The following is a 15,076-nucleotide window of genomic DNA, read 5'->3' on the forward strand; positions in this document are numbered from 1 at the left end:
TGCCAACTGGACCCTATTCTGTAGTACACACCGAGGGCATCCAAAGCGTCAGTGTGTCTAAGGTGGGGGGGGACTTGGGATGATGCAGGACGGGCCTGGTTTGTGGGAATGTGTAAAGGAAAGGGTCTGCAGCTTTGAGCACCCGCCTGGGCACTCAGGTTGCAGATTACTCACTGGCAGTGGGCAGCCTTGGGGATAATGATTTGATAACATGCTATCTCCAGTGCTGGCTGCCCGGCTTCAGTTCCCCAATGTGAGAGTCCACCTTGGACAACTGGGGGTTTCTACTGTAGCCATCTGGTGGTCTAGGCAGTAGCTATACTGGGGTGTTGGTCGCTCACTAGAAAAAAAGCCATGGGGGCCGAGATGGTCGTTTTGGTCCCTGGCTCATTTCAGGGGACTAGAAAGGGATAGAGGCTTGGGGTATGTGTCTTTACTTAAGCTTATAGCTGCTTCTGCTCTAGATTGGGGGATAGAGCTATGTACCCCCAAGCTCTGACCTCTTCTGTGATTAATGAGCTGACGATTCTGCATCGATAAGGAATTAACCTGGAGCCCCTACCCATCAATAGTCAGGAGTCCAGGTCCCCAGCCCCACCCCCACTCCTCACGGAGTGCCCCGGAGCCCCCCTGAGCAGAGCAACCCTGCACTGTTTTGCACACCCACATCCAAGTCCTCCCCCTGATACTGCTGCCAAGAATTAACCCCTTAACTGCCTCTGCCCACACCGCCCCATCACCAAGCCCTCCCTGCACACATACGCACAGGCAGCAGCTCTTTATATTGGTTTAATCCATGTCAAATGTAGTTTACAAAGGGAAAGGACAAGTACCTTTGTATAGAATATACAGACACAGCATCACACCGTGGGGCCCACGGGAGGGCGGGGGAGACCACTTTCCCTGGGAACAGCAGTTCTAATCCCAGGAATGGTTCTTGGCAGAAGGCTGGGCAGCCAGGAGCACACTCACCCAGCCCCAATCTCAGCCCCTGCTTCAGCTCGGTTCCCATTTCCTGTCTCCCTCCCCCCAACTCCTTATAAAGAGCCCCAGGAGCTAAGACTAAGGAGAGGATCGTGTCCCTTGGGGCATGTGCCCCATGTCTGGGGGAAGAAATATACACCACTGAACACCGAGCACATGGGAGAGGGAAAGGGATACCATGGGGGAGAGGCAGGCACCCTGAGAGGTGGATGGGCCGAGCCCCCAGCCAGCCCTGAAGGGGGCACTGCTTCCAGATGTTCTTAAAAAAAGAAGAAAATCATACAACCAAAGGGGAGGGGATGGAGTGGAGGGCGAGGAGTTGTCCCATTTATACACAACATTGTAAACATACACAGTCTATATTACATGTGCTTCAGTCTGGTGTTTGCATGTCCGTCTGTCAGTCTGGGGGCTGGATCTCAGGAGCCTTGCCCCACTACTCCCCCTCACCTCCACCTCCTTGCCCCACCCTGGGAACAGAACCCGGAATAGGTATGGTCCCCAGTCTTGTGGCAGCCAGCAGGCAGGGCCTGGGTCTCAGCCTCCACTCTGGCTCCAGAGTCCTGTGTTTGTGTGTGTGTGTGTGTGTGTGTGTGCGCACGTGCATGCACGCACACCTGTATGTGTGCACGCGCATGTATGTACATGGGGAACCTGTGTGCAAGTATGTACAAGGGGGAAGGTAACGTCACAGAGGCAGGCAGGTGGGGCGGCTGGCTCACAAGTAGATCCTCCGCAGGTCTCCGGGCGCTGTGATGGTGTTGCACTGGGGGCAGAGCTTCTTGGCACCCTGCAGGAGCACAGGGAGGGCTCTGGTTATACACACTGCGCCGCATGATTGCTCTCAGAGCACCCGGGCCCGCAGCCACGTCTCCCCGCACCGGTCGTGTGCTGGCACCTTGGTCCTGTCAGCCCAGGCTGGAGAGATGCACGGGCGGCCTCTGCAAGCGCACAGGCACGCTCCTGTGCTGGGGGGACGCCAGGATCAAACCGCCTGGCCAGCCCCGCAGCGGGAGCCCCGGTAATGAGAACAAGGCTGGGTCCAGCTGTGGCTGCGGCGGCCCTAACGAGATTACATGCGGCCTTTGATCAGGACACAGAGCCCACGTCCGGGCCTTTTATTGCTGTCTCCGGGCGACATTTTAATGGCTGCTCCGGAGCGAAGAACAGGGGCAGGAGCAGAAGGAGCTTAGTAATGGCAGGGGGAGGGGCTGAGGCCCTGGTCCTGCTTACCCACACCCAGCCTCCTCCTGACCCGGGATCTCACCAATCTGTGTGATAGAGTGGGCCTTGGGGGTGGGCAGGGGGAGGGGAGCAGGCAGGGAACCCACGGAGGGAGAGAATTTAATAAACCTGGTGGGGGAGGAGAGAATGGGGGAAGCTTGGGGGGTGAATATCCCGGCTTCCTGCTGCTGTGTTCGATGCTCGTGCTCTCCCCTGCCCCTTGCACCTCCCTCCCCTTGAGCAGGCTCAAGCAGAAGCATGGACATATGGGCAGCACCGGAAACAGCCACCCACTCCCCAACCCCCATGCCACCTCACCAGGGTCCGCAGCCAGCACTCCTCGCAGTGCACATGCCAACACTGGATAGACGTTAGGGGCATCGAGTAGGAGTCCTAGGGAGGAGGTGGGCAGAGAAGGGGTCACTCTGAGGCTGGCCCACCCTCTAAAGACCTCAAATCACAGTGTAGAGGCCCTTTCCAACCCCCAGAGGGCACTGATGCCTGACCAGAGGCATGCCAGGTTCCCTTTCTCTCACCATACAGATGAGGCATTTGTAACGGTCCCCACGGGATAGCTGCCGTTCAAGTTCCCTGACCCGAGCCTTCAGGGCCTCAAACGTGGTAACAGCTGAATCTTCGGTGATTCTGTAAAGAGGATGGCATTGTTGGGCAGGCAGCAGGCTGGCATCTCTAATCTGAACCTCCAGCCGACACCTCCCTTGAATTCCAGAACTATACATATATATGTCTCCCAGATGTCCCTGCCCCCCACCTGCCCAAATCCTGTGTCTGTAAACTCCTTCTTCTAGAATTGAACTCCTCACCCTCCTTGTTCCTCCACCTTCATCCTGGTGAATTTCTAAACTAGATACCTCAGAACCATTCTAAACCATTCCTTCCCAATCACCCTCGACACCTACAATCTGTCATCTAGTTCCTGGTATCTCCGTACTCTCTCCACACCACCACTGGTCCAGGCCCTCATGGTTTCTCCTACGATTCCTCTGCTGACCCGAATGGCCCCTCTGCCTCCAGATCCTTCATTCCATTCTCTCAGCGCCTAGAATTTCGCAGATTTGACCACTTCTACTTCTCAGAATAAAGCTCTACCGGACTCCTCAGAGGCTGACCAGGGCCTCCTTGGTCTAGCCCCAGCCCACATCCTTCCGCACCCGCCACACTCCACGTTCCAGCCACACCAAACTATGAAGCTTCCCACACACACAGCGGCGTTTTTCACTCCCTTGGCCTCTCGCGGCACTTTCTGCTTCCTCTGGAGCACCCCAGCTCCTTATTCACCAGAAGCCTTTTCCAACCCTCCCGCCAGCAGCACCACCGGTGGCTGCTCTTCTGCACCAGACTCCACCACAGCAGCAGAACTGCAAACGTCCCTGTCTCCTGTGCAAGACGTAGTTTCCCAAAGGCCAGCTGCTCATGCCACCAATACTGACTGCGGCCACTAGCCCCACGGCGGGCATGTGAGTATGAGTAAATGTTTGATGACTGAAAAACCAGTCTCACCCCCAGAGTAAGGGATGTGGGGACTGCACAAGTCCCACAGAATCCAGGTCCTGGGCCACAGGCCTGGCCTACCTCTAGGGCTCCTTGTTTCTTCCTGGGCACATCAGATGCCCTGAGAGTCCTCACCTGCTGTCCAAGCCCTGCCCATGAAAATAACTTCTGGAAGGCTCTTTGGGCTGCAGGACTGAACAGTGGAGAGCTAGGACTATCTCAAGGAGTGGGGTGATCCCTCCCAACCCTTCTAAAACAAGTGAACAGAACCCAGAGGAGCTCACAGAAGAACACTGCCTGGAGGAGTAGAAAAGATGCTACTAGAGATGGGCCTTAGGGAATAATAATGATGATAATACAAATAAAAGAGCCAAAATTTATTAAGCGCTTGCTAAATGCCAGAGATTGTACTGAGGAATTGAAAATTATTATTTTATTTACACCTCACAAAAACCCCATGAGGAGACTGTAATATTCCCATTTTATACACGAAGAAACTACAGCAGCAGAGGAACATTAAGTAGCTTGCCTATGGTTCGCATAGAGCGGGGGAGGTGGGAGTCAATCCCCACAGACCGACGCTGTGATGCACCAAGGACTCTGTGACTAACATTGCAACACTGGCAATACCCAGGAGGAGCTGGGTCTCCAGGCCAGGGACCGGGAGGAACAATGGCCAAGAGGCCCGTGTGGCTGTTAGGTTCACCCGTGGGTAAGTGCTAAAGTGGAAAAGGAGATCTATCAGGGAAGACTTCGGAGGCCATGATCAGAAAGGAAGTTTATCTCACAGCTAACGGGAAGTTGCTGGGGGCACTGGAGGAGAGCGGTGACAGGGTAAAAGCTGAGGTTAAAAGGTGTACTCAATAAATAGAGAGAGAGAGAGAGAGCGCGCGCAAGCACCCGCACAGACTGAGGGGAATCCTGAGTATGGTGCTGTGTGGGCAGAGACGCTCTCCTAGGGTGGCCTGTCTGCCAGCTTGGAGCAGACCACTGGCTCAGAAAGCCCAAAAGCTTACAGGTGCTACTGGCGTTAAGTGGTATTGGGGGACATGGGGAGGATGGTGGGTAACATTCCATGGGCGGCAACAAACTTTTATCTCTGACCTTTCTCTCTTAGGGCACCAGCAGCAACAAAGAGTACGACTTCTTGGTGGTGTGTCCCTGTGTCAGGGATGCCCTCAATCTATTACTCCACGGGTCTGTGACTCTCTCTGTCCCACCTCTCTCCAGGGAAGCTGTGAAGGGTCTGACTCCAGCTTCTCTGACGCTGGCTGATTCTGGGAGTGTCCGTTCAACTTTCTAGATCTGGAAGCCTTCACCACCCCCTCGAGCCTTATAAACACCAGCACGGCTCTTCCCCTGGCATTCTGCCCAATGCCATGTGTGCCATCCTCATCTGGACCGTTGGTAAATATCTGACAAGGAGACAAGGTAGCTGTGCTCCCTTTTTCTCCAAGGACCAGGCTGGGCATTTTAGTTATTTTAAAAATTGGGAACCTGAGGCCTGGAGCTGGGGGCACAGGCTGACCCCAGAGCAGAGCACTCTCAAACTCCGTATCAGAGAAGTTAGAGCTAGAAAGGCAAAAAGGATGGGGCCAGGAGAGAATGAAGCCATCTCCCCCTTCATCTCCAAAAGCGCCATAGGCCACATCCATCTGCAAAGCCCACCTTATTGTGGATTTGCTCAGCATACACCTGGCTTGTCATCTCTGCTCTGGTGCAGATGTTCCCGACCCAGGCTGCTTGTGAGTTATTCCTGAGACCCTTTGGGGCATGGGGTGGAGAATTTCCTGGAAGAAGCCATGGCATCCTGCCTTCCTGCTTCCCCTAGGTTGTGAAAAAGATGTAGGGCGGGAACCCACGTGGTGTGTACCAGGAAGAGAGAAGTCATGGGGACTGAAGGGTCCCAATCTTGGCAAAGCCAGACCCAGTGGAGATCTCTGCATTATGACTGAGCCAGTCTGTGGCTTATCCCAGAGAACCTTGCCTACTGGTGCCTGTGCTCACACAGGTGGGACAGAAGTCCCAACTTCCCCCGGCCTTGGGTGGGTGGTACCTTCATGGATGGCCACTGGCTCTGGCCCCCACCTCCCCCTCGGGCGCCATCCCTGATTAATGATCTTGTCTTTCTGATTTATGAGCAGCCCCTCCAGACGAGGGTGGGCGCCCCTTACGGCCCCGCCCGCCCCGCTCAGCTGGAGTAGGAGAGAATTATTAAATAAACATCCATACGTCATTCCTCCCCCCCGCCCCAAGCTGGTTGCGCCGAACCCGTGCGGCCCGCTCCAGCACTGACACGGAGCAGCGGCCCATACATCATGCCAGCAGCACTCGCGGCCCCGGCCGAGATAAACTGATCAACCACAACGGGCTGGAATGAATTTATGACAACACAAAATGGAGGGAAACAAATGGGAGGTGACCCCGGGCCACCGACCCGGCCCTGCACTGGCCTGCAATCCACTCTCCTGGCAGGAGGCAAGATGGAACACTGGCCCTGGAATGAAGAGGCTGCCTTTTAACCCCAGGCAACCTAGCCTCCAGCAGAGAGAGGGGTGGGGTGTGGGGAGGTAAGCAGTGGCCAACAGCAACTCCAGGCAGCCAGAGCTGGACAGTGCCACCTCTTGGGGACAGAACTAGCCTGCTTGGGCTTCTGGAAAGGTAGTAAGACACCCAGATGATTTCAAGTCCTTGTGGCTCCTGGGGATCCAGGCCAGGGGCTGCCCAGCCCCATGTGAAGTGCTAACAGATCCCTTTTCCCTCTGCCAGAGAACCCAGGCCAAAAATTCCTACCGGAAGTGAAGAGACCCAATGCTCCTGCCTAAAACCCACTGCGAGCGCCACCCGGGACAAGAAAAATGAAACCAATTTAGCTCCCGATTAAGAAACAGAAACTGGAGATGAATCAAGTGTGCTGGCTGGGCTGGGCGGCCATACATCACGTTCCCGGGCGGAGGCCGCCGCAGCAGGCAGGCAGGCAGGCAGGCAGGCGGACTGCTCCTCCCTCCGCCAGGACTCCCAGGGCAGTGGCCCAGCGATCAATTCACAGAGTCACGCTTAGCACCAGCTGGGCCCCACTGCCGGTCGTGTGCTCAGGGCCGCAGGACTAAGCGGTGCTCTGGAGGGCCAGGAGCCCTGGCAGCAGGTCTTCCTGCTAGCAGAGAGCCCCACCTTCTCCCTCCCACTAAACTGCCATCCCAGGGGCCCCTCTCCTGGGCAGACACTCACTTCTCGATGTCACTATTCTTGCAGGTCTTTTGCATGGCCTCCTGCTTGCTGCTCTCACCGTTGCTGGTAGATGGCATCTCTGCTGGGACAGAGGGGCAACTCATACTCTGGCCAGACTGGGCAGCACAGGTGAGGGATTGGGCTTGAGTCAGTCACCACCACCCAAAGGATGTCCCCTCTCCCCCACTACTCCCAAGGTGGGTCAGGACTTACCGTCACTGGCCCATTTAGAGAACTCAGGTGTGATGCGTGTGCTGGGAGGGCCGCCACTAGGGAAAGGAGGAGAAAAGAACAAAGTGAGCCCTAAAGTTAGACAGGGAAGCCCCGAGGATGGGTACTGAGTTGATCCTGCCTCAGGACCTCCCATCCCTCTATCCCACCCACCCAAGCCTGTGCCCACACTTGCTTTAGGACTGCACCCCGGAGTGCCTCTCTCTCCTTGGCTTCACCAGGCTCCTCGCCTGTGCAGGGGATGACGTCAGCCTCCGTGTATCTGGCATGGTGGTCAAGGACAACAGATCCTAGTTTGCAGTAGGCCGTAAAGGTTGAATCCCGGTTAAAGCTTTGACGCTGACCCCAACGGGGAATGGATGGTATGAGCAAGTACCAGAGGCGCTGGCTACTTTTTCAATTCCCTTTTGGCCTGTCCCACCAGCCCCACCTTGTCCCACAGTGCCCCAAGGATACTGCGGCTTCCCGTACTCCAGAGTGTCATCCCCATCCACATCCAGGTCAGCGTCGCTGTCCGGATTCTCTTTGCCGCTGCACATGACGAAGCCAGAGCCTGTGGGAAGCAGGATGTGAGCAGGGCCAGGGGCCAACGAGACTATGCCAAGGGTACCCCTTCTGTTGCCTCTAGGTAGGGCTCAGGTTTGGGGCCAGGTAAGGCCCAGACAGAAATTCGGGCCTGAAACACAGAGAGCCAATTACTTAGATACTCTTGGCTCTGACGTTTCAATCCCTTTCACTCTGTATACCTCATCCTTCTCCTCTGCCACTTCTTGCTGCTCCTGGTGGTCTCTGCTCATAAACTAGCCCATTCATATGCTATGTCAGGGCCTTAGGAGACACTCAAGCTAGCCTGCTGTCCACCTGTCCTCCAGGTCTAGGAAGAGCAGGAAGAGGACACAGAAATTCAGGTCTACAAAGCCACCCCCACCCAAGACCTGGGCATCCCGTGTGTCCCATGGTGCACCGTGACAGTCCATCAGAGGGAAGAGCAAACTGGCTAGGGCCAGTCAGAGCCACACAGCAAGACCCCCAGCCAACGTCCTGATTTTGGCCGCCAGGTCCTTGCCAGCAAAAACACCAGGCAGCTGTTCAAATATTTGGTGTCTGAAGCGCCTGACATTAATTATTCATCTCCACCTCACTCAGCCCAGATTCCTGGACAAGTGCAGTTATAAAAGGATTAGGAAGGGACAGACAAGGGAGGATAGGCACGCACACCTGCTTCTCAAAGCAATCTACAAAGGCAACCAGGCTGGGTGGAGGCAGGGCCACGGCCCAGGCAGGTGGCTGACCCTTCCAAGGTGCATTTGGCCCAGCCACAGGCAAACCCTTGGCCAACGGGGAGGGGTGAGCTGCTGAAGCCACATTAGGGCTCCGTACCTGCCCTGTGCTCTGACACCCAGGATCCCCCCTTCCTGATAGGCACGGTCAGGGGCCACAAAGCTGCTTCTCCCTCTCTGCCCCTGCCTCTGCTCAGTGGTTTCAGACCACATCCCATTGGCGAGCACAGCAGCCCTGCCAGGACGGAGAAAGATGAAACGATGGAATCTGTGGCAAGTAGAATCAGCAAGGAAAATCCTCAAAGAGGCGAGGCGGCAGCTCAGGGTTCTGCCTGATGATCTCAGAAATGTCTTCTTATCCGTTCTTTCCACTCTCATCAGGACAACAGTCTTATAATGGGGTCCTCAAGCCTCTTGTCTGTTCCTTCATCCTGCTTACCAGATGGTTCTGACCCTTCCTTTCCTGGCTGCAAAACCAGCTATGGCTTCCCACTACGAGCATCACCTCCTCAGCCAGATCCATCGAGATGTGCATGTACCCACTTGCCCACCTCTGCTCTTTTCCTCATTTCACTCCATAAGCACTATGCCTCCAGAGGGACTCTTTACTGCACCTCAGACAATTCCTATCTTCCTTCTCCCACCTACGCCTCCCGTCTCTGGTCTCACGAAGGTTTCGTCCATCCCAAAGCAAGCAGCACGAGGGAAGAGAGCGCTAGGCACTGCCTAGGCTCCACCCCTCCCTGACAATCCTCATTTCCCCTCCACACGGAGGCACCAACAAACTCAAGACAGCAGGCAGGTCAGCAGCAGGGCCATTAAGCTGGGAAAACACCAAGTTACAGCTCTGTCTCCTGTTCGCGGCCAGGTGTCCTGACAGGCAATTCCCTCCTTGTGGGTGAGTGGCACCTCTATAAACCCTCTGACAGTTTGGGAGACAAACTCTGCCATCAATCAGAATGTAGCTATCAGGTTCACTTACAGCCTGTGCCCCCGAACCCTGCCAAGGCCCCCTCCCCCAAGTACACGCAGCCCAGCAGCCGGCCTCACATCCTTGCCTCAGCCGGGCCCCGCACAGCCCTGCCTGGTGGGCGTGCAAAAAGGAGAGCAAAGGACCCACGGCAAAGCTGAGACAACAGGGTACCACAGAGCTGCCAGGAAGAGTCTCAGTTTTTCAACACAGAAAGCAGCCCTGTGGCCTGAAGTCCACTCCTCGGCCAGGCCTAGACCAGGACTCCTACTCCAGTGGAACACAGCTACTTTGCTTTCTCCGACCCTCCACTGTCTGTTCGTGTGCCAGCGCCTTCGTACATCTTGTTATCTCTTCTCCGTCCTGGTCTACAAAACAAAGGCCTGTCTGTTCTTCAAGTCTGACCTAGCTCAGCCATGCCTCCTATGAACTCACGGTGCCTATGCGCGCAGTTGCTCCAGAAATACTTCCTGAATGAACTCACCCCAGCAACATTCTTTCAACCTTTACTGAGCTCATCCTCGGCCTGGCTTGGCACTGGAGACACAGAGTTGCAAGATCTGATCTCTACCCTCAATGCGCTGAGTGTGGAGACTTCCCCAGGTATTTCTACACAGGTGTCCCTTCCCTGGTGTCCACCCAGACTCCCGTGCAACTCCAGTCATCTTTATTACATGTATTGTCACGGTCCCTCAGCAGGCTGCAAGCCCACGTCGGACTCACTGCTGTGGTCTCAGCATCATCCAGCAGAGCTGGCCAGGCCCACAGCAGTGACGGCTAAATGCTGACGGCACTGTCCTGTTAGGTCCTGAGAGCCCTATGTCTGAAAGGAGGCCTGAGCCTCTCAGGACATGACCTTCCCTGTAGGATCCCAACCCTAGCTGGGCAGCGACGACCTGCCAGGTAGGAGAGTATGGCCCATCTTACCTGCCAAGGAAAAGGCCTTTCTGTCTCTCCTCTGAGCGGTATACTGTGACCCTGACCCCATCCCCCAGTGGAGACAGATGTTGGGAACCTCTCCCTACCCCCACAGGTGTTCAGAACAGGCTGCTACTGCCAATTTCCCTCTTATGCTGCCCCAGCCTGCTCCAACCTCCTTCCCAGCACATTAAACTTTATTTTCTTAATGAAATGTCACTTGCTGACTTCTGGCAGAATCATAATAAAAAGAAACTGCCATAAAGCCGTTTTATGCAGAGAGCGCCCCCACCAGCTTGCCTCCCCCCCCCCCGCCCCGTCTGCTTTGAGAGGAAGGCTCCATAGCCGTTTTATGTTCTCAGCTGCTGGAACATCCCAAGCCAGTACTCAGAGGCAAGATGGCACACAGAGCTCCTTTCCAAGCCTCTGGCTCCTGTTCCATGGAGCTCTGGGTATAACAAGCAAGCTGCCACTCCTGCTGCTGCTATCCAGGGAAGGGACTCAGTTCCCAGGACCTCCAGGATGACCTGGAGGACGCTACAGTCACTAGGGGAGGCCCCTTACTATGGCTCAGCCCCACGTAAAGTGGCACAATGTGCTGTGCTGCTGTCTCTAGGCAAACTAAGCCTGCTGGTCAATGCTGCTCAGCAGAGTGGGTTCTGGGAGGGTAGGCAGTGTGAAAAATCCCTTCTCTCCAAATGAATACTTAGCAACAGAGAAGAAGAGGATTAAGTGCAGAAATGATAGGGAAGTCTAAATTTTATAAAAATGACCCCCCTCCCATAAACTCATTTCTTCCTGGGTCGTCGAGGAGAAGGAAAAAAAAAAATCAGTGTTAATTTAATCAATTGATTAGGTGATCGATTGAGAAACTGGAGATGCCCGTTTACTGGGGGCACTAACGTCCTGGAACCCAAAACCACAAAAAAGGAGCCATCAATTTCCTCACCTGCTGCTCCTAACAAAACCTGAGCCCAGGGAGAAAGGAAAGTCTTGGGGGCCCTTCAGAGGCCATGCTCTTGGGGGCGGAGGGGGGGGGGAAACAGGGGCAGCAGCTTCCGGAGAGTTTTACACTGGAATTAGTTACAGATGCAGTTACGGTGTCTTGTGTAAACGCCATCGATTGGGGAGCTGACAGTCTGGGGAGCTGCGATGCGGGACAATCAATCGGCCTGCAGTGTCACCTGCCACCTCGCTGAACAGTTGACAATGCAATTATCCAGTGTGGAGGCAGGGAGTTGGCGTGTGTCAAACGCACTTAGCCACTTTCCGGGCCTCCTCAATAACGCGTTTCACTGCCTCACGTCAGGAGAGACGCAGAGAGAGAGACGCCGTTTAAAACCATTGATACTTGCTCCTTCTCCCTGCACTCCCTCTGTCCCAGCTTAACAATTGTGTTCCAAAAGGCGATTAAATCCCCGTCAGTTGCCACAGGGGACAGAAGGTGCCCTGCTCCCTGCCACCTCTCCTCAGCCCTCCCACCAGGCAACAGTTAGAACTAAAGGTGGAAGCAGCTGGAAGGCAGCAGCCCTAGCCCTCCCCATTCCGAGACTGCCTCCAGCAGCGGGCCGCTCCAACACCTGTCACTGACTGGACCGCGGCACGCCTGCACCGGGGAACGCGTTTCGCTGCGGGGGCTCCGATCTTTTGGGAACGTGCCAGAGGGGGCAGCAGCTAGGAGAAGGCCTAGTTCTCTGTGCCCTGGGACTCACAATACCTCTCAGGCCCTGACCTAGAATCTGGTGATGTTTTAGCAAGCCACTGCCCATTAAAAGATCAGTGCCGGAGCTGCCCTGCTTGTCCTCTCCATGAGATCTCATCCCAGGCAACTTGAAACCAGCCTAAATCCCAGACAGGAACTTGAGAAAGATGTAGTCACTAGGCCAGGATCTGGGTAGGGCAGAGGCCTGCACAGCTGGTCCTCTTAGTACCGTCATTCTCCCTCCCCTCCACCTGTTTGACTCAAAGGGGCTCAATGCTAGATTCTAGTGACGTGTTTCCTGTCGGGGCTCACAGATATAACTGCGGCACCTTCTACTTCCTGTGCAGTCTCCTGGGAAATGTTTCCGCCTCAACACACCCTGTGCCTGCCCCCATCACTGTTACCTTATCTGAAACCAACCATTCCCGTGTCCTCCCTCCAGCCTGTCCATTTCAGACACGATGGGTTCCAGGCTCCCCAAATCCAGCTGGGTGAACTTTCAGTGGCAACCAATACAGGGGAAGGATCAAAGCTCACTATCTCTTTTCTAGAACCCAGAAGCTGGAGACAAGAAATGAGGAAAAGTGTGGCTCATTCATCACATACCTCCTTTGACCATAGATAGGAGCAGGTTTGTCCCACAAGGCTGTAGAATTAGGTTTTCCCTGAGGCCTGCTGCTCTAGCCCAGAGGCCCCTTGCTCGGCCCAGTGCTGGCATGGTGCCCTAGAAGAGGAGCTTTTTCTCCTAACTGCTAAGCTCTCAGGGGAATGTTGGAGAAGCACCAGGCCTCATGCCACCCTCTATGCAATTCTAACGCTGGGTGGGGGAAACAGCAGTAGCAGACTAGCAACCCTAAGGTTCTGAGAGGACATCAACAGCTCAGGCACACAGCCCAGGATCTCCTTGAGAACTGGGAAGGCCATAGTATTTCCGAGACGCTGGAAGTTTTAGGTCTTCCAACCCGTCCTGAAGTATTTCCTTTAGCCTCTTAAAGATCTATTTCTAGCTGGACCTATCTTGGTGCTGCTTACTTACCTGTTCTGTCTGGTCCTTCATTTTGTTCTAGAGTCCCAGTTCCAAGCACTCCCAGGCCTGAGCTATCCGGGCTTTGCCCTCGATAGCCACAGGTCCATCTTCAAGGCCTGTTCCCCTCAGCCAAGTGTCTCCACCAAAACTCGTGCCTGTTCCCTGGCGCCACAGGTTACATTCAAGGAAACAGATCTGCTCCATCAGACCAGTTCCCAGTGGGCCTGGTAGGAAGCTTTGCTGAGGATGACGAAGGGGCCCTGGTCTGGGAGGAGGGACAGGGGATGATAGCATACAGGAACTTATCTGCAATTCTTCAGTTCTTTCATATCTAACAAGAACAGCAATCTCTGTTCTGTCGGCACGCACAGCACAGCTTAAATGGGCCTCACCACTCGCCCGCTCACCCTGCCTCTGCTCCCTCTCTCTGAAGTCGGCCGGGCAGCTTCTTCAGCCGGCGTTATCACTCCCTCTAACCGGTCTTGGCAGGCAATCTAATTCCTCCTGAAAAGGTCACCGCCATTTTAACTGCCTTTCAATCACATTAAGCACGCGCTGCCCGGCTTGCGGCCCGGCCCGCCCGGCGGGCGATCAATGTGCCGCACTGACACCAGCCCGCCTGGCGGGGCCACACCCAACCCCCCAAGAGTTGGGGCCTACCAGTCCTGGCCAGGGAAGGTAGACTGACAGATGGCCAGCTTCTGCAGACAGGGTTTCAGGGGCAGAGGCAGTCAGGATCAACCAGGGCCTCCTTTGATGCCCCCCTTCCCCCCCACCGAGGAGCCTCAGCCTCCTCTGCTCCACTGTGCCCCGCTCTCTGCCTCGTGGCCCCCGCTGATCTTGCTGTAAAACAGCCTTTCAAGTCTGCCTGTCTTTTGACTGCACTAAGCTGTTTAAGAGGCGGCAGCAGCTTCTATCAGGCAAGCTGGAGCCATTCTCTGCAGATAAAGGCACCTCCGGCCCTGCTCCCTCTTCAAGCCTCACTCTCATTCTCGCTCTCCAAATCGCTCAAAGAAAAGCCCCCTTTGAACTCCCCTCAGGAATTCTTGAAAGGAACAACCTCACAGTGTAAACACTCAGGGAAAACTGACACCCGCCCAGGGCCTAAGAGCACCGCACACCCGCTCTGCAAGTGCGTCCCGGCGCAGGGGAAATACTCTGTCAAACCAGCAGGCCCCATGTATGCAGCTTTATCCCCCGTAAGCCTTGTCTGGTGCCCAGAAGGCATCAGGTCCAGTTCGGTGCCAAGAACCCTAAGAAGTTGCCACAGAAATGGAAGATGTGAGTATGTGCTGCTGCCAACAGAGTGAACCCAGAGCAGCATCGTGCAGCTGACCCTCAGGGGCCACCACCAGGCACCCGTGTGTCCCATTCCCAGGATCCCAGGCTTTTTGCTGCTCATCCTCCCAGGGCCTCAGGCACTCTAAAACTCCAGGGCAGGAGCAGAGTGAGGTGGCAAATGAACTCTCTCCAGCTCAGGCTGGGGCAGTGGTTTGGGCTGATTTACCGTTCTGACACTCTGGCTTGCCCCAGATGCTTGGGGATGAGAGAATCCCAAAGGCATAATGCCCAACCTGGACCTGGAGCCCCTTCATTTATCTAGTCTGCACTGCATGGTGCTGTGGTGACCACTCCTCGGGACCAGCCTACGCAGCATGGCCCTGACGAGGCAGAGACTCTCTTCCCAGCAGCTGTGAGATTCCCCAGGGACCAGACCCACCAGCACTCCCAAGGGTGTTGCCCAGAGAATTGGAGGCAGATGGGAAGCAGACTGGTTCACTTAATGATTGTAAGTTGCAGGGCCAGCTGTGCTTATGCACAGAAAGAGGAGAGCTGGAGGCCAGGAGGCAGACTCTTTTCCCTTTTCCCCTGCCCAGAGCAGGGAAGCCTGACAAGAAGGACATGATCCTAGGCATCCAACCAGCCTACTGTTTGACCTGGTGGGGGTGGGTGGTGGGTGGGAGACTTCCACTGGGCGAAGCCACATCCCTCCAAGGAGC

The 15,076-nt window shown here is 55.4% G+C and overlaps 1 protein-coding gene across 7 annotated transcripts in view; it reads right to left on the reverse strand.

Annotated features, from left to right (window-relative positions):
* Nucleotides 1-776: 776 nt before the first annotated feature.
* Nucleotides 777-15,076, reverse strand: part of RNF220 (ring finger protein 220) — a 212,723-nt gene continuing 198,423 nt past the window's right edge. For 4 of the 7 annotated variants that reach the window (XM_040627381.1, XM_040627379.1, XM_040627377.1 and 1 more), the window contains 7 exons: nt 7,636-7,732; nt 7,355-7,441; nt 7,162-7,217; nt 6,949-7,027; nt 2,745-2,853; nt 2,527-2,601; nt 777-1,774 (listed from right to left, as the gene is read on the reverse strand). In XM_040627381.1, coding sequence (XP_040483315.1) covers nt 1,703-1,774; nt 2,527-2,601; nt 2,745-2,853; nt 6,949-7,027; nt 7,162-7,217; nt 7,355-7,441; nt 7,636-7,732 — 575 coding nt within the window. In that variant the 3' untranslated portion in view covers nt 777-1,702. Of the gene's footprint in view, nt 1,775-2,526; nt 2,602-2,744; nt 2,854-6,948; nt 7,028-7,161; nt 7,218-7,354; nt 7,470-7,609; nt 7,733-15,076 lie in introns of all 7 variants that reach the window. The other 3 variants (XM_040627380.1, XM_040627378.1, XM_040627376.1) reach the window with 1 other exon arrangement.

Source organism: Ursus maritimus, unplaced genomic scaffold (assembly GCF_017311325.1).
Source record: "Ursus maritimus isolate PB19 unplaced genomic scaffold, ASM1731132v1 scaffold_12, whole genome shotgun sequence".
Classification (NCBI taxonomy): domain Eukaryota; kingdom Metazoa; phylum Chordata; class Mammalia; order Carnivora; family Ursidae; genus Ursus; species Ursus maritimus.